At 38.5% G+C, this 24,728-nt stretch overlaps 1 protein-coding gene across 3 annotated transcripts in view; it reads left to right on the top strand.

The window, feature by feature from the left end:
• The window catches only part of PLCB1 (phospholipase C beta 1), a 497,164-nt gene extending 477,432 nt beyond the window's left edge, over positions 1-19,732 (top strand). For 2 of the 3 annotated variants that reach the window (XM_081321970.1, XM_081321971.1), the window contains one exon: positions 17,136-19,732. In XM_081321970.1, coding sequence (XP_081178096.1) covers positions 17,136-17,360 — 225 coding nt within the window. In that variant the 3' untranslated portion in view covers positions 17,361-19,732. The remainder of the gene's footprint in view (positions 1-17,135) is intronic. The other variant, XM_081321972.1, reaches the window with a different exon arrangement.
• Positions 19,733-24,728: the final 4,996 nt, after the last annotated feature.

The raw sequence follows: 24,728 nt of genomic DNA, 5'->3' as shown, positions 1-24,728 counted from the left end.
TATTTAGTATGTATAAATACTACATTTTTTTTGAATCATGGCATTCTCCAAGTTCCTATTTTCGAATTGCAAAGAACTGCAGACAACAACTGGAAAATGAACTGAAGTTAACTAAAACCAATTTGATATCATCCACCAGGGTATGGAACTAGAGATCTTGTTTTGCAGTGGTTCCATTTCTTCCTGAGTGAGCAGTTTCAGTTTGTGATAAGCGGCCCAATGATAGGGTGGAGCAGGCATCATTTCTGCTCTCTCTGCTTTCTAAATCTAATTGAAACCACTACCTTGTGCTGTAAGAGAGATGCTGCTGGTGTCCCTCCCCAGTGCATGAGGCCATAAGATGTCTGATGAGAAAGAATAGGCTGAGGTTGAACCCTAGGTGGGTGAAGGTGCTATTTGTGGGAAGTTTCCATTACTATCAGAGTTGCTGCTTGATGAGCAGGTACTACCCATGAAGGTGTAGGTATGTGATGTGAGTTGGGGGGGGGTGTATCCTTTTGGGCTCAGGGCTACTGCTCAATCTGTGCCCAATTTCAGTTGGTATGCCAATTGTGGTTCTATTTGGAGCAAGAGATCTGGCTATAAGAGCCCTGGTGATGGAGTGGTTAGAATGCAGTACTGCAGGCTACTTCTGCTGACTGACAGCAGTTTGGCAGTTCAAGTCTCACCGGGCTCAAGGTTGACTCAGCCTTCCATCCTTCTGAGGTCAGGAAAATGAGGACCCAGGCTGTTGGAGGCAATAGGCTGACCGTGTAAACCGCTTAGAGAGGGCTGTAAAGCACTGTGAAGCAGCACATAAGTCTTATTGCTATAGCAATTCATGTCCTCATCGTCATTCAACTTGAATATCACACTATGTTGTGCTTTAAATGGAATTACCCTTATAGGCTACTCAGAAAGGGCAGCTGTTCCAAAATGCAATAGCTCAAGTGTTTATTGGTGCTGACTGAGAGCATATTAACACCAATTTATTGGGCCTGCAAAGTTGTAGTTTATGAATGTTATGATTGGTTTTAAGATTTGTGTATGTGGCCTATAAGGCACCAAGGGTGCTTTGGTTGTAGCTGGCAGGTAGGCAGGCAGGACATGGCTCATACCTAAAGCCTAAGGATTTTGAACCAAATGTGCTCAGTTGGAGTACATTTATCTGATTCTCTGTATGACTTGAGGAGAAGAGTCCATTGTGGACCATACATGGACTTTGAATAAAGTCGCTATATTGGGGTTGCAAAAATCCTAGCAACCAGCAGAAGGCAGAAGAGAGATATAGAAAAAGTATTCTTTTGCAGCCCAGACCTGGCAACCCTATCTCGGTATGGCATGGCAGAGACCAACCTACAAAACATAACGGAAGAGGTTAGAACAAAAATTAAACAGGATCTGATTCTATTTACATATTTATTAAAAATAAAGCAAGATAGCCCTTATGTTCCAGCTGCTAACTTAAGTATTTCCCCTTGTGTCACAATAATAATAATAATAAGTTGGAAGGGACCTTGGAGGTCATCTAGTCCAACCCCCTGCTCAGGCAGGAAACCCTATACCATTTCAGGCAAATGGCTGTCCAGTCTCTTCTTAAAAACTTCCAGTGTTGGAGCATTTACCACTTCAGGAGGCAGGTTGTTCCACCAGTTAATTGTTCTAACTGTCAGGAAGTTTCTCCTTAGTTCTAGGTTCTAAATTTGATAAGTTTCGGAAAAATGCAGTGGATCTCGGGGGGGGGGGGGGGGGAAGGGGAGCTGCATGAACTCCTGGCAATTCACCTGGTCAATTCTGCTGTTTTTTTAAAAAAAAGGTTCCTCATTTTCTAATTGATATATGTGGATGTCTCCTGACAAACCAAGACTTCCCAGCCAGCTTGCTATACAAGAGTCCTATGAACAAAGGACATTTTTGGATAAGCAAGCTCTTAAATATTTAACAGTTCTTCTTTCCTGATTTAATTAGGTTTATTGATTGGCTTGGAGACACCTCCAATGACATCCATCAAATGACAAAATGATATCCAGAATGGAACAGATTCCTTCTCTCTGCTCAAGTGTCTCATAGTATTTCTGAACCGTGGATGGCATGTGATGGATGCTGGGGGATGGGGGGGGAGAGACAGGGAAGCCAATCTAGTCATGTCATATTGGTTGTAGGACACAAGTCTTAAAGCAAATTATAGCTGTCAGAATGAGCCAGATTGAATACATTGTATTAAATTAAAACCTTTGCATTTAGGAAGAAATTTTAATTAAAATCTGTCTCTGTGTTTGTGTAAAATAGACTCAAAGAAAACAGGTTGTTTGTGAAATGGTTTCCCCCCCCTGTTGTTTCACTGATTCTTCAACATAATGGCCTGAATTTCCATGATTTCTTATGATGTGACATGCACGGGGTGGCACTGTGTGTCTTCTCAACCCCCAACATAGGATATACTTAAAACCATGAGGGCACATTTCAAGTCTAGGTTTAGAGCATTATTATTAAAAAGAAATGAGTAGCCTCCAAACATTACAGATTTTTTCTAGCAATTCAAGATAAAAAATAGGACAATATGGAGCAAAATGCAATCTCCTTTAAACACAGCCTCCTACTGCATACCTAAGAAAATAAGAAAATGCTGCAATCCACCAACTCCACCACCACCCTCTGTAAAAGTGATATTCTTTATAGATTAAATTGTGGTGCTTTGTAATGGCATTCCTTATGACAGTGGGCAGCAATCATTTTGTTTCACACTATTAACTATTTAACTTTTTTCAGTTGTTTAACAACAGTTAAATGGAATGCTAACAACTTAACATATAGTGCCCAACTAGAGTTGGAGAGAGACTACATTTTTAGAGATAAAGAATGTATGGGCAAGAATAAATGTACTGTTATAATAATGTTACTTTGGAAAGAATTCTGTGGAGAATATCTTTAGTGACTGTTAAATTTTATATATCCTTAGGTTTGACAGGGAGAGAGAGCCATACATAATAGAAAGTCCCAATTATAATAATCCAGTTATGATAGTATTACCCCCAAATTCTAGCTAGGTACGTTAACCTGCTGTTTCAGAACATTTCCAGGATCCCTCTTTTGAATGCCTCGAAAGAAAACTGAGCTGTTTGTCGGAAATATTTTAGCAACCAAGTACTTCATATGGGAGAAGGAACTGTACCATTGGCCCTGGGATGTTGCTGCACCTAAAGGTAAAGGTAAAGGTTCCCCCGCACATGCGTGCTAGTCGTTTCCAACTCTAGGGGCTGGTGCTCATCTCCGTTTCAAAGCCGAAGAGCCAGCGTTTGTCCGAGGACGTCTCCGTGGTCATGTGGCCGGCATGACTAGACGCCAAAGGCGCACGGAACGCTGTTACCTTCCCACCGTAGTGGTCCCTATTTTTCTACTTGCATTTTTTATGTGCTTTTGAACTGCTAGGTTGGCAGAAGCTGGGAAGAGTAACAGGCGCTCACTCTGTTACGCGGCACTCAGGATTCGACCCGCCAAACTGCCGACCTTCCGATCGACAAGCTCAGCGTCCCAACCCACTGAGCCACCTACCATTATTTTAATTGTAGCCGGGGGGGGGTTGGCCAGACAGGAAACATACCGTAAACAGATAAGCTAATTCAGCTTTATTGTCAGGCTATATTAACAGAATCATGCAAGTTTGAAGGTACAACTCTGCTGTCTTTTTTTATAGCCTAAGTTACAGAGAACCTTTCTGAGTTTCTTTCTCTGCTATTATGCAACTCCAGGCTCCTCTCCACCCTCCATCTGATTGTTCCCTAAGCAGCATCATTCCCATAAACCATGACATGTAGCTACATCTCCCTTGTGTGTCTTTTGCCTTAAGTAGCTCAGGAACAGGGAGGAGGAGAATAAAGCAAAAAGATTAGTTTAAAGCAGGGTTCCCCCCCACACACACACACACACTGTTGTTCCATGGAGCTCTAAAGTTCTGTAAGAATTTGATGGGGTTCCATGAGAAACAAATGCTAACACTTGTGTCCGTGGAAATTTTTGTAAGGTACAGCCAGAAAGGTGAACATGACGACTATAATCTTTACTTAGGAAAATGCCTCCACACAGTATTCTCCGGGGCGGGGGGGGGCACAGTTGCCATGTTTTGCATCCCGCCCCAACACTGCCTCTCTCCCCTTCTCCCAAGCAAGGCCAGATGAAAAGCTTTGTGGGGAAAGCAGGGACTTTCATCTACCTGTGGCTCCCAATTGGTCCTTTCATTATGGATGAGCAGAAATTAACCTACATTTTAGCGTATATTTTATTGTCAGCTTTCTATCATTACAGCTTTCCCTTTTGATCAAGGAATTCCAAGAAGTTTTATACTAAGAGTTTTATGGTCTGAAAAAGTTTGAAACTGTGAGTTAGAAGAATGAAGAAAGTTCAGGTTTTCAAAATAACAAAGAGATGCTTGGGGTAGGAGAAGGTTGTCCCAACAAGTTTTATATTGATTATAATGCATTGAAATATTTTGCAAACAAGGTTTTGATAATCTGTAGACTAAGGGTCCCTCTGATCCAGGATCTGTTGGCAATACGCCACACGGATTTCAGGGCAAGGACATGAAGGGGAGAGCAGCCTTCAACAGCCCATATTCAGAATTACACTGAACATGGAATCTTCATTTGGGAATGAGCTTAAATCAGCCTTTAGTGAGCTGACTCAGATATACCCACTATGGGTTACTGAAATCAGTATTATTAATGAAAAACACCAGCCTTATTAATTATAGTGGTTCCAGCTCTGTAGCCATTCAGGAAGTATGAATCAAGTTCAAGAATTCCTCTAACCCTGTTTGTAAGAACATTTAGGATCAGGGCTTTTTTTCTCATAGAACGCTCAGAACGGAGTTCCGGCACCTTTTTTGGATGGAACCTTGTAGGGTAGGCAAGGCAGGTTGTATGACATTGAGCCTTGGTGGAGCAGTGGGCTAATGCCTCCTTAAGTAACACCAGCTGCTTGCAATTAGTGCAGGTTCGCGTCCCACCAGACTCAAGGTTTACTCAGCCTTCCATCCTTCCGAGGTAAGTAAAATGAGGACCCAGATTGTTGGGGGCAATAAGCTGACTTTGTAATAATGCCGCTGGGGGGGGGGCGAAAGCCCTAATAAGCAGGCATATACATAGAATGAAGGCTATTGCTAAGCACATTGGTTTGTGCTTAAATTGTAAACCGCCCTGAGTCTTCGGAGAAGGGCGGGATATAAATGGGATTAAAATAAATAAATAAATAAAATGTGTGAGTTCTGGCACCTTTTTCTTTTACAAAAAAGCACTGTTTAGGATATTTATTTATTTTTTTTATTTTTATTTTAATTCCATTTATATCCCGCCCTTCTCCGAAGACTCAGGGCGGCTTACAAGCTTAGCAAGCTTACAAGCTTAGGGATGAGAAAAAGGATAATTTATAAGCAACTTATTTGGAAGAATTTTCAAATTCAAATCAAATATGCCATCTACATATGTCACTGCAAGCTAATCAGCGTCTTCCCACGTAAGTTCTTGGAGGAGGAAATATAAATTACAGCATGTCTGATTAATCGTCATTCACTCAATGTGGGACTGCACACGGTGATATCCAAAATAGATGAATATTGCTTCCAGGAGTCCAATTTTAAGGATATCAAAGATGAAGTTGTAATTAGAGAACCTTGTTATTTTGATACCTTTGCCTTTGTCTTGTTTCATGAACAAGAATTTTGAAATTCTAATAGTTGAATACAGAAAATTAGTATTCTATAAATGTTTACAGCTATGTAAATAGCACCCACAGTAATCAGGATTTTTTACATGTTGCTTGAAGAGCAAATGAGGAAAGTAATTTGATTTGCTGACTTCTTTCATATCCTTTATATGATTACCCAAGAGAAAAATAGGGCATTTTTAAAGCACACATAGATATGTATATACAAATATATGAACATCAAGTGTGTGACTGTCCTTAATCAAAGGAATGAACCAAATTTTAACCAATCATATAGGAGGAAAACAAACATTATCAATAAATTATACTCAGACTTAATTCAATTTGGGTAGCTTTAGGAGGGATATTTTGTGACTTTTTAAGCTATTTCAGCAATTTAGTTACTGCTTTTTAAAAAACCTATATAGTTAGTTATTATTTCTAGTCATCAGGGCCTGTGCAATAAAATTGATTTGACTGGAATAGTGTAATTTAAAAAAAACACTAATTGAATCGCTTGAACCATAAAAATGTATTATATTAATCTTTGGGGAGATGATTATGATTTGCATTTGAGATTTCAGGCATGATGAAATAACTTGAGCATTTAATTGCAAATCCTATGGAGCTAAAGCCCTATGGATTGCTATGTTCCATCTGATGGCAAAATTGTGTACAATGGTCAGCTTGATAGCGTTATCCTTTATATAAATGCATCCATGGAAGGTAATTAAACTCGAAGAACAGCATTAGATGAGTGAAAGAAGGTTAAAAGCAAGAGCAAGGGGTATGTAGCAATGTGTAGTTTCCTGTTGTTGGGCCATTACATTCTTCAGAATGTTGCCAAAGGCATCTAAATAGCAGCCATAATAAATTCAACCCTGGGAGTTGTGACATAATTTATTGCAAGCATATATTGTCATGTTTGATAGGATATGCTCTGGAGAGTTGGAATTCTGTCTTCCATGTAGTCATCTTTTGGGTCTAATTGTAAGATAGTTTATGAGACATAAGTGTTTTTGCTTGGCAGATTGTATTTTAACATGCTTATATGAGAACTGTAAAAATTCAAGATGGAAAGCATATGGTGTGGAATATGGTTGATTAGCTTCCTTTGCCAGCAGGTGCCTTCTGCATATGTGTTTTTTTAAAAAAAAATGCATGAAAGATAAACTAAATTATTTTGATCCATCAATATTATGCTTCCTATCCCCCACAAAGGCAACACTTTTTTTGGTGATGAGGCCATCCAATGTATGTATTAGCTTTACACTGTTGGTTTTGGCCTGCTATACATTTGTGTTCACAGCTTCCATTCTTGGGCATCTTTTGGGATTACTGTTTTCTTCTTTTTTTTCTCCATTGCTGGAGTAAGGTTTGCTAGAATGAAATGTGCTATGATACATTTTACCATTAACTGCAGAAATGGTCTTAGGGTCTCTCAGGATAGGGCTGTGGATGTGTAATTGGATGCAGCCAATTAAAAACCAAAAAGGTGGGTGGATGCTAAGGAAGATCCCTGCAGCATATCGATGCTACAACAAAATGATCAGGGCTCAAAATGGGGGGATGTGAAAGGAATAAAATAATCCAGTTTTCCTTAGTTTCATCTTAATTGACAACCTTGGCCCACATTCATTTATTTCTCAAATTTAGATATAGAAACACAGTACACACCGAGTCAGTAAAACGAGAGTTGAGTAAAACATGGATAAAATAAGTTAAAAATTAAAAGGCAGAAACACCTTCGGAGCACTAACCACCCCAGGATTGCATGAACCCCACTCTGAGCCCCACAAAGATTGGCAGAGCCAGATCTTCACACTCTTCTGAAAAGCCAGGAGAACAAGGCCTACCTCACCTCAGAGGGAAGGATGTTCCACATGGGAGGAATAAAAAAATTCAACTCCAAGGATGTTGGAAAACAAAACAAGTTTTATTAAAGCTTTTGCAAAAGCGGTGGAACTCTTGTAATGGCAAATCCCAAAGTCCACACCTGAAGCAATTTTTGCATAGGTTTTTATACCCTGTCCCGTACATCATGCCACGTCCTTCCAAAGTGAGTCCAGTTGATAGGCCCACCTGGTCACATGTTTTCCGACCGCCTAGCAACCATTACAGTTACCAAACCCTCCAATTATTAGATCAAATGCCTTTTGCTTCTATCTTATCTTCACTCCCTTTTCTGTAACATCCTGCTAACTTGGGGTATAGCCTTATCTACAAGGTGAACTGTTACCCAAGCTGGATAATTGCAATTATAAAAGATTTATGTCTTCCCTTGTTTTTCTATAAGAATGCCTGCTTTGTATCTAGAAGCTATGTGTGTAACAAGAGTTCATGCTTCGGTTAAGCATGGCTGCACTTTGGTTCTTAGTTATACTTTAAAATACTAACTCTAAGCAGTTTTTATAAAGAATAAGCCTTATATAAAATGAATTCATATGTTATTCTACAATAGTGTGCACTATTCTAAAAGTATCCTTTAAGTCAGTATATATATTTCTCTATTTCTTCATCTTATTATATGTCCTTTCCTAAATGTAAGTGAACTCTATATGCCTATTCTTTTAACAGAATTGGAAAATTACTGTCAGGACCCACCCCAAACCACGTCTTAGGAAAACAAAAACTCTTGGGAGTCAGTTCTACTCCAAAAGGAATCTTTACTAGGACATGCTTGGTTGTGGGAATACAAGACAGGACTTAGTATTGTTTTACAAATTGAGATTTTATAAAGGGTACCCGGTTCAACCCCCCTTCCCTCCACCCCATTTGGTCAGCCCCCATCCTTCTACTTCGTGTCATCCCTTTCGTGGGGGAAAAAAGGAACTTCGAATCTTTATGGTTATTGCTTTCTTCCTCTCCAGAATTAAAAGAAGTCACAAGCCAGATGCCTTCTTCTCTAACCCTCCCTTTTGTTCCCCCCAGTTCAAAAGGTTCCCTTGGCCTTTAAAATAACCTAAGGCAGGCTGAATCCACATATGCTCCTCCTTCCTCGGGAGATGGCAGAATCCATAAGGGGGGGATAATGTTTTAAACATACATTTATGAATGTGATATAAATGGATTCTGACAATTACAACATGTACATTTCTCTCTCACACACACAGACACCCCTACATATCATTACATTAGTCTGCACGTCTCTTTTATATGCATAACCCTGCTCAGATGTTCTGTAAGAGTTTTGCCTGTGAAAAAGGAAGAGCTGCCCAGCTCCCTGAAGACTTTCCTTGCCCTATTTTTTACTACAGGCAGGGATATATTCATCCAATTAGTGAAGCTGAATTGAGCGGGTGGAGCTAGTCTATTCATCCTTACATTTTCCTCCACATTCATCTGGGGGGGAAAAATTAAGCCCAAAGACAGTTATGTTGCCTGTCTTGTAGAACAGAATTACCTTCCATTGTTTATTATATTTTTATAACACCAATACTTTTCAACATGTATTAAAATACCCCCAGCTGCCAATATATTGCAGATACACAAAAAAGAAAGAAAAATTGCAATGATTACACACACACACCCCAAAAAAATTATGGCTTTCCCTCACATGGGTTTAAGAATACTGTTTACAGTATTGCTTTAATTGCTTTGGAAAATATAAAATGTTCCTATAGTTTCCTGTTATTGGATCTATTGCTGTATTAAGGTAATAGTCTAATTTATTAATTTTATCAGTAGTTAAGGAACTTTAGAGGCAAACTTTAAATCTTGCTTATTTGATGTAGTTATAAAATTCAAAAGGCAAGCTTATACTTCTCCTAAATTATACACAGATTATTTCAGGGATAAATAATGACTTGTTGCCAGAGATAGCTGATAAACACACTGTAAGATCATCATTCTTTAGGTTCCAAAACATTAAACTGTAGTTCTTTATCCCAGCCTTCCTATCTTGGCACCCTCCCCAAGTCTTCCATCCAGCTAGAAAATTGATTGCATATTTGTTTGGGAATAAATCTCACTGAAGGTAACATTATAAGACTGATAATAATTCAAATACAGCGTTTATCCAGTTTGGTGTAATTAAAATATTTTTGTCAATGATATTAAAGTAATGTGTGATTTTTAATGTCTTTCTTAGGCCCCTACAGTATTATTTATGATTTTATGATTTAACTGAATGAAATCTGTTGGATAAGTATTCATTTTCAATAGATTAAAATTAACAACTAGAACTGTGCAATATAATACTCTTCATATACTGTCCCCAGATCTGCCCCCCCCCCAAAATAATGAAGAGACCTATGATTAAGTGAAGGTTATTCTTCAATATTTTCAATTTCTGTTATTTAAATTTTTTTTGATAGTGACTACTTTGAAATAATCCTCTTTAAGCTCTCTATTAATTGCCATACTATAGAAATAATATGTACTTAAATTTGCATGGAGTGAAAATTAATTTAAGCATGGGGGGGATCTTGTTTAACACCTTGTAAAAGAAACAGAGGATAATTAATTGGCAGTGTGTGAATCAAGGCAGACAGACACAAATGCTGGTGCTGTAAAGCAACTTCCTAGGCAAAGGATTTTATGTATGAGTATTGATAACAAACAATTGTTTCATTTATTTTTACCTTATTACATTCTACAGAATACAGTTGTGGAAGTTCTTGTGCCGAAGGATGGTGGAGGTGACGAGTTTTGGTTTTATTATTTCTTTCTTTTCTGGTTTTTTATTGTTGTGTTCCATTTTTTTTAAAGATGTGTGGCCCTAGAAGTCTTTTCAATCAATCAGTCAATAAATAAATATGTGAAAATCTATAAAGATCACTTCAGGAACAATAACAGGAATTGAAGCTCAAGTTACCTTAGTCTTAATTTTTTTTTAATTTTATTTTTTTATTTTTTCACAGTTCCTTTAATATACCACAAACTAACCAATGAAATATTAACATTTTTTCAAGTATTTAACATTTGTTATATCAGTAATGCTGTAGGTATTATATATCGCCATACATAAATACCTTAGTCTTGTATGGTAATATTATCTGGGAGGGGGGGGGTTATTACATTTTTTTTAAATTAACATTTTTACTTTAGTAGGGAATAGCTATGAGGACTGCTTGCCCTCATTTACTTTATCCCATATCAGTGGTTCTCCTTTTCTTGGGGGATGCTCCAAGGAGGTAACCAAGAATTCCAGACCCTTGTAGTTTTCTTCAGTGTTGATGGAGCATACTTTAAATATCTCATTGTTTTTGTTGAACAGTAACCATGTGAAGACAATGCCAGTTGTTTGCTAGTTAAACGTAATGTCACTAACAGGATCACACAAAATTTGCCTTTCTCCAACATCTTTCCTTGTCAGTCCTTCTAGGCCCCCCAGGTAATTCAACAAAACACCTAGAAACAGAAGTGTAACATTCAAGCATCAAGACACAACCCTCAGTTCCTCCCATGCTTGTTAATGAGAAACAATCTATACTTGTGCCTAATCAGCGTGGAATCCTTTAAATAGATTTACACAGGGGTTTTATATCCAAAATAACTTTTTCTTGCCTGGTACTTAATTAAATAGTCTTCAGTTACTTCCTTAGATTTTCACCTGTCTTTACTGCACAAGATCAATTTAAAATTTATTTCAAAGATTGACTTTACAGCTACTTAAATAACTGACAGTTCTTGTTACGTCAGCTAACAGTTAAATAGGATAAACACTCAAGCCTTAAATAATCCAAAGCTTTTCTTACCATTCATATTTGCACCGGCTTAGCTGTTTTTCACGATATTTAACCGTAGTTTTGTTCTCACAACTAGTCTGTTTATGGAGTGCCTTACACAGGTCATGATAATTGCAAAATTTGTTTCTGGTTTACCTGTTAAATTGGCTATTCTCCAGTGCTTTTTTTGTAAAAAAAAAAAAAAAGTGCTGGAACTCACACACGTCATACAACCTGCCTTGCCTACCCTACAAGGTTTACCTTTGTAGTTGAAAAAAAAAACCCTTCAATTTTTAGTGTATCTAAAGGACTAGGATTTTGTTCAAGGTAAGTTAATACTATTAATGTTACCATGCACTGTGTGGCTTTAAATTACAAGAAGGCATTTTATTAATCTTTGGGACATTTACCACTGGCATACCCATTTAGTTTAATGAGTGGAAAATCAGCTTTCTATGTGGAATGAAATTGGCCCAATAAAACAAAATTTGGTTGCTTGTAAAAGATTGAGTTATTTTTAAGAAGTTGTCAAACAAGGTGGAAAAATTTACATTTGGAGTTTAATATGGATATTGACTTGAAACAAATTAAAGTTGAAGCTTGGTCAGTGAACAGTGAAGAGATTACTTTTAATTTACCTTTAAGTTAAATCCAATCTAATAAATAGATCTGATCAAACCTCATACTGTAGGTCTATCTTTACATCTGACCAATACATAATTAATATATATTATTATTAATAGTAATACCTCCAAATCACAAGAGATCGGCTTTATTCTTACTCTTCCCCTCTGCAGTTTGAATATAAAGTATAAAAGACTAAAAAGAGATTTTCGTAGACATCCCAGCCTTTGAACTACCCATGGAACCAAAACAGCAAAGTTTTGCTATCAGTCAAGCTTCCACACCAGCCGCCTTTCTTGCCTCTCGCTTCGCCTCGTTTTAACCTCACACCTCACCTTCTGTAAGGGAAGGCAAAAGGCTCACTCACCCTCTCGTGAAAGATGGCCTCCAGGTTTATGTGTCTCCCACCGCCACCATTGGCATCCATGCCACATGGTCTGACCTAGCCAATCAAGTCACGCTCTGGCTGTGGTGCTCCTCCTAGAGGAGGCAGACAGCGCCAGAGCAGACCCCGCTTGCACCGTATCGCCAGTGGGACATTTTCAAAAACAAACGAGGATAGGAAGGGAAGCAATAGGAAAAGAACGCAACTCTGGAATATTCATCAGAAAAAGGTGCTGGAACTCCATTCCGGTGTGTTCTATGACAAAAAAAAGCCCTGGCTATCACTATGAAGACTTTGTCAAAGAATCAAATTATTGCCTTATGTCAGAATAAGACAATAGAATCATGACTCCTCAGTGAGAAGGGCTGTGTATGATTTTGATACTTAAGTGAGTGCTTTATGAATAATCAATTCATCTTTATAATACTAGAAAAAATCATCTCTAACAAACTAATGTCCATATCCTGCAACTCTGCATATTTATTGATGCTCTGCTATTTTCTTAGAAAACATCTCTCTCTCTTGCACATATGCATTCCTGCTTCCCTCACTCATGTTTCTGTCAGTGATGGATCAGTTGCCTTTTTATTTAAAATAAAAACTCTTGGCAGTCCTGATACTACTTCCTTATTATAATGGGATTACCCAGTAAAGTAAATGTTGTAAACCATTCTGTAGAACACCACAAAAGTATTATACAGGGGTGGGGTGGGTGTGTATACTTTCTCCAGTTGTTTTTCAACTTGTGTTTCCTTGTTCATGTTTTATCTAGTGCTACAAACCATTTTAATTACTGCTTTTGCAAATATTGAACAATTGAGAAAATATTACAATGTCTTCAATCATTTATTTATTGGATTTTTATGTCACCCAGCTCCCTTATAAGATGACTGGCGATACCAGTATTTACAAACTGATCACCTCAATATTTGGCTTGAAATGGGAACTGCCTTTTTATTTTAAATACACAATATAGCTCTTTCAAATATTTGATCAGAGGTTTTTCAGTTATGAAGAATGGAGTCCTCAAGAAAGGAAAAAATATTAAATCTTCCTCCTGATATTTCAGCATCAATGTGCAGAATCATACTGGAAGTTCTTTACTATTTACCATTGAAATGTATATCTAAACATGTATTTTTATTGCCATCCAAATGTTTCAAGAGTCTTTGAATGGCCTGTATTCAAAAAGATTACAGGTAATCCTCAAGTTATGACAGTTCACAGCGATCATTTGAAGTTACGACATAACCCCCTCCCCAAGTACTTATGACACAATCCCGAAGTTACAAATGTTACACAGCACAGCAGTCATTTACCCTTACGAAGGACCACAGAAGCGCTACAACATTTCCCTTGCCTATTCCCTCCACCCCCAGGTCTCCCCAGGCACTGGGCTTGTGGATACTCACCTTGCGAAGATCTCGCGAGCCTTTGGTTTCTTGGCCTGCTTCGGTGCTTCAGGCCTTTGGTGTGTTCGCAGAGAATAGAGGCCTAAAGTACTGCAAGTTCACACAAAATCAATAGTGCGAGATCTTGCACTACTGATCTTGCATGATCTTGCGGTACTTTAGGCCTCTGCTCTCTGCAAATGGAGGCCTGGATGAGATCTGTGGCAAAAGGCTTTGCCAACGGAGGGAAGGCCTGAAGCATCGAAGCCTTCCCTTCATTTACAAAGCCTTTTACCATCTTTGCAAAAAGCTTTTGCTCCTGAGAAGGGAGGCCGAGAGGGGTGTGCATATCCCTCCAGGCTTCCATTTACAGCAGCAAAGGCTTTTCCTCAAGGTCTTTACGGCCGAGAACGGAGGCTGCTGTAAACGGAGGCCCAGAAGGACACACCTGCCCCTCCTGGCCTCCATTTTCAGCAAAGGCTTTTTGCAAGGATGATCAGAGCAATCTGTCGCCCCTGCAGGCCTCAGCAAGCTTTTGCTCAAGGTGAAACCATAGCAGGAGAGGGGACAGCTCCCTTGATCGTTGAGATCTACATAAGGTAAATGACCCAGTTGGGCAGGATGTGGGGGAAGGGGAAGCATGAGATATCTCAGTGGGTCAGGTCGGTAGCAGTAGGCCCCCTCATGGCCTTCCTCACCCTGAGATACCTCGTGCACTTAATGACCCAGACATTCGATTAGCGAATGGGTGGGCAAAAGCAGGGAGTGATCACATTCAAGTTACATGATTCACTCCTATGAATCCTTGGGTTACAAATGTAATTGGCAGGCTCCATTACATTTATAACTCAAGCACTACCTGTACAACAGTGATTGTTCGAAGTTACAACAGCACTGAAAAGATGCTTGACATTTGACTCGTATTTAGGACAGTTGCAGTGTCCTGGGGTCATGTGATCACCTTTTGTGACTTATGACATGTAAAGTCAAGGGGGAAGCCAGATGCACTTAATAACCGTGGCAAGAAAGGTGGAGAAAATCTCACTTAACAACTGTCTTGCTTAGCAACAGAAATTTTGAGCTCAGTTGTGGTAAGTTGAGTACTATCTGTAATTAATCTTTAAGGAGGAAAAGTACTTTTTGGTTTATTTTCTGTAGTGCTGACAACTTTTACTGTTGGGACGATGCAATCCTGCCTTGTTGCACTTTACTGTCATTGGACACCAGAAGCCTGAGTTAGTATAAAGATTCTCCTCTTTCAGCTACTTTACTCTTCCTGTTTGCTACCTTCTTGCAAGGCTAATGTACTTCCAGATTTATTTCACTCAAAGGTAAACATTTTTGTCCTCCAAGGCACATGAAGCCTGTGAGTAGTATTTATAAGAGCAGTGAGCTGTGATAATGGACCTTACTAGCCACCCCATATTTAGTAAACTCATTTGAATAAGAAATTATGCACTTGGCTCCTCGAGAATACCACTATATTGGATAAAAGCCTGGAGACTGATATATTCCTCAAATAGCTACATTAAATTACTTTCAATGATAGTATTAATGAAAATGAGGTAGCTTTCTGCATGGCTCACAGCTCTTGAAATCCAATACTATGTCTCTAAAAAAAGTGGGGGAGGCAGGCTGCTAGTCATCTCACTGAACTGCTTTCAGTTTCTCAGTGCAGTAATTAGAGCTCATGGTTAGGACTGAGCGATGGGGTTAGACATTCTGTTTTTCATAGTGACTTTTCAGTAATCTCACGGGCCACTAAGCTACCTCCTTGGAGTACAGTATCAATATGACATCAGTGGAACAGTTTAATTTGCTTGTTGTTTCCCAAACTACCTCTAAAGTCTTCCTCTCTCCTCATTTTTTTCTTCATTTCTAATTGTACTTCTGTGCTTATGTTAAATTACTTAAAATATTTCAAGGAAGCGGACATAACTCATTGCATACATGCTGATGATACTCAACTATATATCTCAGCCCATGGTGAGTTAAGTGATGCCGTGACCTCCCTCTCACAGTGCCTGGAGGCTGTTAGGGGCTAAATGGGGAGCAACGGGTTGAAACTGAACCCTGGCAAGACCGAGTGGCCCTGGGTTTGGGGTTCTTTGGCCCATGGAGAATTGGCACCTTTTGGACTTGGATGGGGTGGCAGTGCCCCAAACAGACCCTCTGCGTAATCTGGGAGTATTCCTGGATTTGTGACTTCTGCTCATATTTCTGTTCTCGTGGGAAGAATTCAGAAAATACCATTGTAATTGAATCTGCTGTAACTGAATATTAGGCCCAGCTAATAGCTTCCAGATTGAATGCCAACACAATTACAATTCTGCCTTCATAATAATTGGCATTTCTCTGGTGAGGTGTCACCAAATTAAAGTAATCATTCATTTCCAAATATGCTACAGCAGTTTGCCCATTTCTAAACATCATGGCTTACCATTTGAATTCCTATGGAGAGATTTTAAAACTTGCAATTCAACATTTTAAAATATTGTTTCTGACTCTAGATTTGTTGTGTGTCAGCACTCTTTCATAAGCAGTCAAATGTCTAATAGTAACTACCATTTTATTAATTCATGCTCAATACTAATTACTGTTGAATAAGAATGTAATTGTCAAGTATTTATCAACTGGTGTCAGATTACTCATAGATATTTACTCTTTCAAACACTGTAATACATTTAATATATTTGTAAATCAGCAAATGCAGTTCAGTGGGTTATATCAGTGGAGCCTTTTTTACATTTTGTATAAAATTGACTTTACTTTTGATTTAGCATATGTTCCTCAGTATCGAGGTCTTCCAAAATAAGACTAAATAGCAAAGTAATTAACACAAGGATGCTACTGTACATGTTACTTCCACCAAGTTTCATAGTGATGGCAGAGATAGCAACATTTCTGCTGGTCATGTGACATATCTCTCATTGAGTCTTGAAATGAAGTCTATCCACTCATAAGATATCTTACACATATCCAGTACCCTCAGGATGGATTTCAATTCCCAGAATCTCCCTGGCAACATATTATTTTATAGCAGTATGTCCAACATACGTGGAAAGCAATGGATGCAGATGTTTGATACCGAGGCATCCAGCATGATGGAGGTTTTTTTTTAAAAAAAAAAGCAGGCTGTAATAATTAACGTTGTTTTGTGACTTTTGGTACATGAACAATCTTCCTGCATGCTCTAAAACAATGGAATACAGCCAATGGTAGGTTTTCTCTCTATCCTCATGCAAAATTCACATCTGGAAACATAACCAAAATGCAGCCCCTCCCCTTTCACCATTTGAAATGTCAGTCAAGGGGGATTTTTTTTTGTTTGAAAAAAGCAAGGGTGAATCATTTCAATTTTATTTATGACAATATTCATGTCATTTCCAGTTACAGGCTGAACTAGATCAAGAATATCAAGACAAATTCAAAAGACTGCCATTGGAAATCTTGGAATTTGTTCAAGAAGCGATGAAAGGCAAAATCAGTGACGATGGAGATCACAGCTCAACATCCTCTTCCCTGACATCCGATGGTGGGAAATTGAACCACAAACCACTGCAAAATGAAGAGCTAGAAGATAATCCAGGAAAAGTGTTTGATACACCCCTCTAACAGCTCCCACAAAGACCCCAATCTCAAATTACTCTGACAGGGCAAGTTACCATGTTGTTCCCCAGGAATGTTCCTCTTTTTGAATGACCATTGGGCAGTTTCAGATATGGAAGACCTCTATTGGGATTGTACTAATTTCTCAAACAAATAGTTGGGTGTGGAAATTACATTCTATTTGTAGGCCTTTTTTTCTTTTTAGTTTAATGCCATAAACCAAGAGGTTTCTCTGGCCATATTTACATTAGTCATTTTTAAACCACAAGCAGGCTGGAGCATTCTTTGGGGACCAGTATGCTTTGTGCAGGTAAATGTGTTTATACATCTTTATGAAACAGCTGTGAAACAATATTCCACCCACGGTTATCACAGTCTCCGTAATTGTTTGTTTCTTCCTTTGCAACTATATCTTGAAAGCTTTCTTCATCTTAACAATGGCACTTTGAGTGGGGGACATTTTTTTTCCTTTAGCTTTCTGTGCAGTGATAGTTGGTTGTGCTGATTGTGTCAACAGAGAATTATCAGTGTTAGTTCTCTGTAATTGTGATAACTACTGGAATATATTCCCAATCCAAAATCTCTTCAAGATATAATAATGTGATTATACATGCTTCAAATGTGACACAAATTCACATATGTATATGCGCATTCTGTCTCTGTAAATCAAAAGTGCAGGCAAGTTCTTGCTGAACCTTCCCTCATGCTGGACTTAAAAGCTTTAAAAAAGAAACTCATACAGTCATCAGTGGTAACTGATACTGTTATGAAATAATTGTTGCACAATCAGAATCTTTCATTTAGACTTCTGTACTATTTCCAAATGTAAGATAGATTCAAGAATGTTGCTTTCAATTATTTTTGTGTTGCATCATTGACCTAACTCTTAAACTCTTATCTTCTTTTTTAATCTATGGAACGCACGTGGAAATGCCGTTTCCCAAGTGTATAGAAACATAGATGTTTCAAAGTTAAAATATTTGTGAAAAAGAAAAGAATCAGAGAAATCTGATTAATCCTACCCTTTTGTTATATAGTTAACCTTAGAAAAGTTACTGTTCCATCCCCAGCATTCCTTACTGTCCTACCATGTGGATATTACTGAAACATTACAGTTTGTTCTGATAGTGGTAAGGGGTTGGAATACATAACAGCATATATGTAGTTTGTTTTCCCTCAGGAGTTCAGTAAAAAATAACTTATTTTATTTAAATGCAAGCAATAAATAGAGATCAAACAAAACAGAAATTGAATTAAATGCTAAGTGTACATAGGGAAACTAAAATTTTGGCTAAACAGTATTTTTTTTCATTACATCATGCATGAAGAAAAGTTGCACATTGTTAGAATATATAAAAGATAAACTGCTTACATTGTATGGAGTAATTTAGAGGATATAATGGAAATGGAAGGTTTCATTTTAATTTTAAGAAGATGACTCCTACATTTATTCTACTTTTGCACTTTGAAGATCAATATTATTAATCATTAAATATAAAACCTGGAAGGGTCAAAGTTTAATGCTGCATTTTCTAAGATAAAAGTTAAATAAATTTGTTTTAAGTTAGACAGGCTACAATAATCCAGTATTGATAACAGTTCTGTAGTTATTTCTTTGCCATGCTTGTATACTGCAGTTTCAAACAAGTAGGAGAAACTGATAAGCTTTTTAATTTATGATGTAAAGTTACCAAGTTAATGGTTGACAGAGTATATTATCAGCAGTGGTTGGTTTTCAGTACATTTGTAACTGATCATTGACTGTACTTTTTTAATATCTGTACAGTGCCCTTTTTTGCAGTTGTAGTTTTAGTGTGTAATATTGTATATCTTGCATTGTTAAAACTTGCAGTAATATATCATTTACCATGAATATTACTTGAAATAAAGTAAGGTAATGAAAAAGGAGTCTATGATGTGAGAGTCTTGTGCCTTCTATGTATTTGCCTTGTTATGTGTTGAACATGTCAAAATAATATACTGTGGACATTTTGCTATAGAGAATAGAGCTACGTTGAATTACATTGGGCTCCACTGTATACTTCAGATACACTACTGAGAATTATTTTAGTAGCTTAGGACAGACCTTCACACAGAGAATTTGGACATTTTAACTGTCATCATGGTTGTAAGAGATATTTCTTTTAGATAGGGCTTGCTTTCATTTGAAACTAACGTTATTGAACATTGGTATAAACAATGTATGTGACTGGCTGATTGGACATAGTGGTTTTGCTTTCACTTAGAGAAAAAGTCATTTAACATGTATATAATTTAATTTTTCAGCCTTTAGAGATGCATAATTCACATTTTTTTGTAAGAATCCTATGCAATTTTGTGGCATGATGTTTCTTCCACTTGTAATTTATGTGCTTTCATCACAGAGCCAAATAAAATTTCTTAACATTATCTGTACTTATTGTCATAATTATCCAGATCCTAAACATCTTGGTGTTTGAAAATATTTCCTTTTACTGCTCAGCTGAGGGACAGTTTTGTGTTTATTTCATGTTGGGAGCGGTGTTGAAGTTGCCAACAAGCCTAGCCATTGTTCCTCGTGAATTTAGAGAAAACTTCACCAATAAGCATAATCTATTTTCATGTAGTTTATTGTTTGAGATTTTCCAGGACTGTGGGATATTTGGCGAGCTATGACTATTTTGCTCTTTAAATCTATCAGATTTCCCCCAGATTTAGCTTCAGTCTTGGGGGCTGGGGGGGTGTTTCTAAGAAGCACAAAAAGACACTAGGAAAGTGCTTATAGCCCATGTGCTACAGGTTGCCTACCTTTAATTTTTTAATGTGAAGATCTGGTTGCCTCCTGAAATTATGGATCAGAGCTCTTTATTATCAGTCATGGTAACTGTTTTAATAGAAGTCCAAGATAAACTAAGGCTCTAACATCTTCTACAATCAAATCCTGTGCCAATTAACTGTTGTTTGTTAGTGAAGCAGGCACCATATAAATTTAATAAATAATATTCTTCAAGATATTCTGAGCAGAAAAGTTGTATGCAGTAAACAGAAAAGTCAGTGGGTTTGTCTAGAGGCAAGTTTAAAGTCCACGAAGATAAAAAGTAAGCAATCAGAAGCTCACTCCTGGATTCACTTTTACTCCTGAGAATAAAACTAACTGCATCCTGAGAAACAAGCTGAAATTTTACTGTATGATGTCATATTTAGGGACATGCAAAATTCCACTGAAGAACATTCCTTAAACATTGGCTTCCATTTAAAGTTAAGCACATAAAGCAAGGGACATTTCAGCTCTTCAGACTATAATTCAGCACTAAGTATACAGCAACATTAAAGATTGTTTTCAGAAATGCCTATATCTAATTGTCACAGGTGGAGTAATAGTTCAAGAAATAAGTATTGTTGAATTAGGGGCAAAGTTTGATCTAGCTTGGCCTTTTCTTTCTAACAGTGGGTTTAAAAGCTGTAGGCTTGGCATACTATTTTCTAGCCAGAAACCTGCATTGTGCAACTGAAGGATATTTTTATACTTGTCCTGGGGTCTTCTTAGCCATCATAATTGTGAGCATCTAGCGGCAAACAAAATCATTACTAAAAGCCAGCATGGGTTTGTCAAAAACAAATCATGCCAGACAAATCTTATTGCATTCTTTGACCAAGTGACAAAATTAGTGGACCAGAGGAATGCTGTGGATACAATTTACTTGGACTTCAGTAAGGCATTTTATAAAGTAGATCACAACCTACTACCGTATTTTCCGGCGTATAAGATGACCCCCTACATTTCCTGTTGAATTATAGGGTTTGGGCTATACTCGCCGTATAAAACTACCCCTCTTCCAACGCACACCAAATAAAAATTAAAAAACATCAGATTTGATTTTAATATGGTAATTTTAATTCAAATGCTTATGACATGCAGGTGCTTAGTAGGAAAACTGTCACTTATAAACATAAGGCTGTTTGTCATCAAACATGTAAACATAAAACAGTGCAAGTGGATTAAACTATAATAATATAATAATAATAATAATAATAATAATAAGAAGAAGAAGAAGAAGAAGAAGAAGAAGAAGAAGAAGAAGAAGAAGAAGAAGAAGAAGAAGAAGAAGAAGAAGAAGAAGAAGAAGAAGAAGAAGAAGAAGAAGAAGAAGAAGAAGAAGAAGTAGTTGGAGGGGACCTTGGAGGTCATCTACTCCAACCCCCTGTTAAGGCAGGAAACCCTATACCATTTCAGACAAATGGCTGTCCAGTCTCTTCTTAAAAACTTCCAGTGTTGGAGCATTCACCACTTCTGGAGGCAGGTTGTTCCACTGGTTAATTGTTCTAACTGTCAGGAAGTTTCTCCTTAGTTCTAGGTTGCTTCTCTCCTTGACTAGTTTCCATCCATTGCTTCTTGTCCTGCTTTCAGGTGCTTTGGAGAATAGCTTGGCTCCCTCTTCTTTGTGGCAGCCCCTGAGTTATTGGATCCCTGCTATCATGTCACCCCTCACCCTTCTCTTTGTTAAACTACACATACCCAATTCCAGCAACCGTTCCCTATTTTCCTAATTCACTTTTTCACTTTTCCTAATTCACTCTAAAGCTTTCCCTGCGCAGAGCCTTAAGTAAAACCAGCTGCCTGCAATTAGTGCAGCTTCGCATCCCATCAGGCTCAAGGTTGACTCAGCTTTCCATCCTTCCAAGGTAGGTAAAATGAGGACCCAGATTGTTGGGGGCAATAAGCTGACTTTGTAATAATGCTGCTTGGGGGTGTGTGAAAGCCCTAATAAACAGGCAGATACACAGAATGAAGGCTATTGCTAAGCACATTGATTTGTGCTTTAAATTGTAAGCCACCCTGAGTCTTCGAAGAAGGGCAGGATATAAATGGGATTTTTTAAAAAAAAGACCAAATGGGAGATCCGCTCCAGGTTTTCCAGCCAGCCCGCCCAGTTCCTGAGTCAAATGTGTCCTTAGAGCTAAGCCGCTGCTCTGGCTGCTGCCTTCCCCACCTGCCTTTCAGGTTGGGATATACTACAGCTGCTCTTCAACTTTAGAAGGAAAGACGCCCAGACCCCAGCCTGGAAAAAATCACAGACTGCAGCTTCTTCTCCAATTGGTCCTGCTTTCCCTGCGCAGACTAAATGGAAGATCCACTCCAGGTTTTCCAGCCAGCCCTGTCCCTAAATTTTCAGCACCCAGGCGTATAAGACGACCCCTGACTTTTGAGAAGATTTTCATGGGCTAAAAAATAGTCTTATACGCCGGAAACTATGGTACTTGATAAGATAGAAAAATGTGGGTTAGACAGCATCACCACCAGATGGATTCATAGCTGACTGACCGGCCGTACTCAGCATGTGGTCCTCAATGGAACCGCATCTACATGGAGGGAAGTGTGTAGTGGGGTGCCCCAGGGCTCTGTTCTGGGCCCAGTGCTCTTCACCATCATCAACAATGATTTGGACGAAGGGATAGATGGGGAACTCATCAAATTTGCAGATGACACCAAGCTGGCAGGAAAAGCCAACACTCCAGAAGACAGGCTTAAGATACAGGACGATCTGGACAGACTTAAACATTGGGCACTATCTAACAAAATGAAATTCAATGGTGAAAAAAGTAAGGTTCTACATTTAGGCAAGAAAAACCAAATGTACAGGTATAGTATAGGCGGTACCTTGCTCAATAGTAGTAACTGTGAGAGGGAGCTCGGAGTCCTAGTGGACAATCACTTAAATATGAGCCAGAAGTGTGCTGCAGCTGCCAAAAAACCCAACACAGTGCTAGGCTGCATTAACAGAGGGATAGAATCAAGATCACGTGAAGTATTAATATTACTTTGCAATGCCTTGGTAAGGCCACACTGCATCCAGTTTTGGTCACCACGATGTAAAAAAGATGTTGAGACTCTGGAAAGAGTACAGAGAAGAGCAACAAAGATGATTAGGGGACTGGAGGCTAAAACATATAGGAAACAGCTGCTGGAATTGGGTTTGTCTAGTTTAATGAAGAGAAGGACTAGGGGTGAGATGATAGCAGTCTTCCAATATCTCAGGGGCTGCCACAAAGAAGAGGGAGTCAAGCTATTCTCCAAAGCACCCGAAGGCAGGACAAGAAGCAACGGATGGAAACTAGTCAAGGAGAGAAGCAACCTAGAACTAAGGAGAAACTTCCTGACAGTTAGAACAATTAACCAGTCGAACAACCTGTCTCCAGAAGCTGTGAATGCTCCAACACTGGAAGTTTTTAAGAAGAGACTGGACAGCCATTTGTCTGAAATGGTATAGGGTTTCCTGCCTGAGCAGGGGGTTGGGCTAGATGACCTCCAAGGTCCCTTCCAACTTTACTATTATGATTATGATTTATCACTGTAACTTACATGAAAGAATTCCTTTAAGTTAGCTGTATTTTTAGGAAGCATTTCCTTCAGTATGTGAAACTACTATTTAATAAAATAGAAATCCTATTCAATCAGTTTGGATACTGACCATATATTCAAGAATGGAGAACAATAGGTAGTAAAAAGGGCTGGGATATTGTTTAAGTAATGTATATAAATATATAAATATTCTCCTTTACCCTTCATGATTCAATCACCTACAATAGCAGTAATGGAGAAAGCCTTTTCATTCATAACTTTTGTTTCATTCATGCATCATCTTTTCACCTGTATTTTTGATATAATTGAATTAGCTCTGGAGAAAACAATAACAATCTTAGAACCTACTTCGCGGTACATGATAAATTTTGTTTCTAATAGCACTTCCATAGTTCCAAAGTTTAACCAAAGCATTAGGGCAGGGGTGTCAAACTCAATTTCATTGAGGGCTGCATCAGCATTGCGGTTGCCCTCAGGGGGCCGGGTGGGTGTAGCCTACTGGGTGGGCGTGGCTAAAGTGCATATGGCCTACTGGGTGGGCATGGCCAGCTCTACATCGTTCGCATCAAGGGTGCCTATGGGGGCCTGGGCAGGAGTGGGACAGATCTGAGGGTCTCTGGCAGGAGGAGGGTCTCTGGGCCAGGGCCAAGGCAGTGGGGGCCGTTCCCTCACTGTTTCCAGGATGGCTTCGCGGGCCACATGAAATCACTTCACAGGCCGGATTCGGGCCTTGTGTTTGACATATCTGCAATAGGGGATTTTAATGCATCATATAAGAATTAGAATGCTTATTAGTGCCACAGTAATTGATAATGTGATTGCTATCTTACTGTGTAGTCCTGGAGCAACCAAGGTCTAGGAAGATACTTGCACAACAGCTAAAAACAAAATAAGAAAATTATTTAGCTAGACCTAAGTTTTATAACAAAGTCCAGCAACACAGAGCTTACCAGGACCTTTGATATGCAAAGCATTCAACATTCTTTCTGCCTCTTCCTACATACAAATATTGCCTCTCATTCCTCTGCAAATGT

Source organism: Vipera berus (genome assembly GCF_964194415.1).
Source record: "Vipera berus genome assembly, chromosome: 1".
NCBI classification, from domain to species: domain Eukaryota; kingdom Metazoa; phylum Chordata; class Lepidosauria; order Squamata; family Viperidae; genus Vipera; species Vipera berus.
Note: the sequence above shows the minus strand (reverse complement) of the source record. Positions and strands in the feature narration are given on the sequence as shown.